General features: G+C 51.4%; 1 protein-coding gene across 1 annotated transcript in view; it reads right to left on the bottom strand.

Moving 5' to 3' along the window:
• The window catches only part of EMH_0060300 (uncharacterized protein), a gene marked incomplete at both ends in the record, with an annotated part of 3721 nt that overhangs the window by 378 nt on the left and 2376 nt on the right, over nucleotides 1-967 (bottom strand). Inside the window, one exon of the mRNA XM_013497781.1 lies at nucleotides 1-697. Coding sequence (XP_013353235.1) covers nucleotides 1-697 — 697 coding nt within the window. The remainder of the gene's footprint in view (nucleotides 698-967) is intronic.

Genomic DNA, 967 nt, shown 5'->3' on the forward strand with positions numbered 1-967 from the left:
CTGCTGCTGCTGGTGCTGCTGCTGCTGCTGCTGCTGCTGCTTCTGCCACATCAGCAGTTCCTGCTGCTTCTCTCCCTGCAGCAGCAGCAGCAGCAGCAGCAGCAGACAGCGGTGACGCAGCAGCAGCAGCAGCAGCAGGACGCGGTGGTGCTTCTTCTTCTTGCGGCAGTTGCTGTTGCTGCTGCTGTTCCTGTTGCTGCTGCTGCTGCTGCAGCAGCTGCAGCAGATGCTGCTGGTATTGTCGTATTGCTGCTAGTATATCTAATAATATTTGCTGCTGCTGCTGCTGCTGCTGCTGCTGCTGCTGCTGCTGCTGCTGCTTGTCTTTGTTTTGTTTCAGCTGCAGCAGCAACTCATTTATTTTTTTTTCTGTTTCTACGCAGCTAATAACAAACAGCAACTGCCGCAGAGAAGAAACTACAAAAGATATACTACTCTCCCAGCTGCTGCTGCTGCTGCTGCTGCTGTTGCTGTTGCTGCTGATGCTGCTGCTGCTGATGCTGCTGTGGCTTAGACACCGCTCTACTGCCTGCAGCAGCAGCAAAACACAAACAAAATGCCTCTCTTCCTGCTGCTGCTGCTGCTGCTGCTGCTGCTGCTGCTGGTTCCCGTGGTTGTGGCAATACTGCTGCTGCTGCTGCTGCTCTTGTTGCTGCTGCTTCTGCTGTTGCTGCTGCTGCTTCTGCTGTTGCTGCTGCTGCCAGCAGCAGACGGTCGAAAGCAGCAGCACCAAAACCAGCAGCAGCAGCAACACGAACAGCAGCAGCAGCAGCAACAACAGCAGCAAAGAAAAACACCAACAGCAGCAACAACACCACCAACAGCAGCAGCAACAACACCAACAGCAGCAGCACCAGCACCAGCAGCAGCAGCAGCAGCAGCAGCACCAGTAGCAGCAGCATATATATATATATATATGTATATATATATATATATATATATATATATATATATATATATATATATA

Source organism: Eimeria mitis, genomic scaffold (genome assembly GCF_000499745.2).
Source record: "Eimeria mitis Houghton genomic scaffold, Emh_scaff2921, whole genome shotgun sequence".
In the NCBI taxonomy this organism is placed as follows: domain Eukaryota; phylum Apicomplexa; class Conoidasida; order Eucoccidiorida; family Eimeriidae; genus Eimeria; species Eimeria mitis.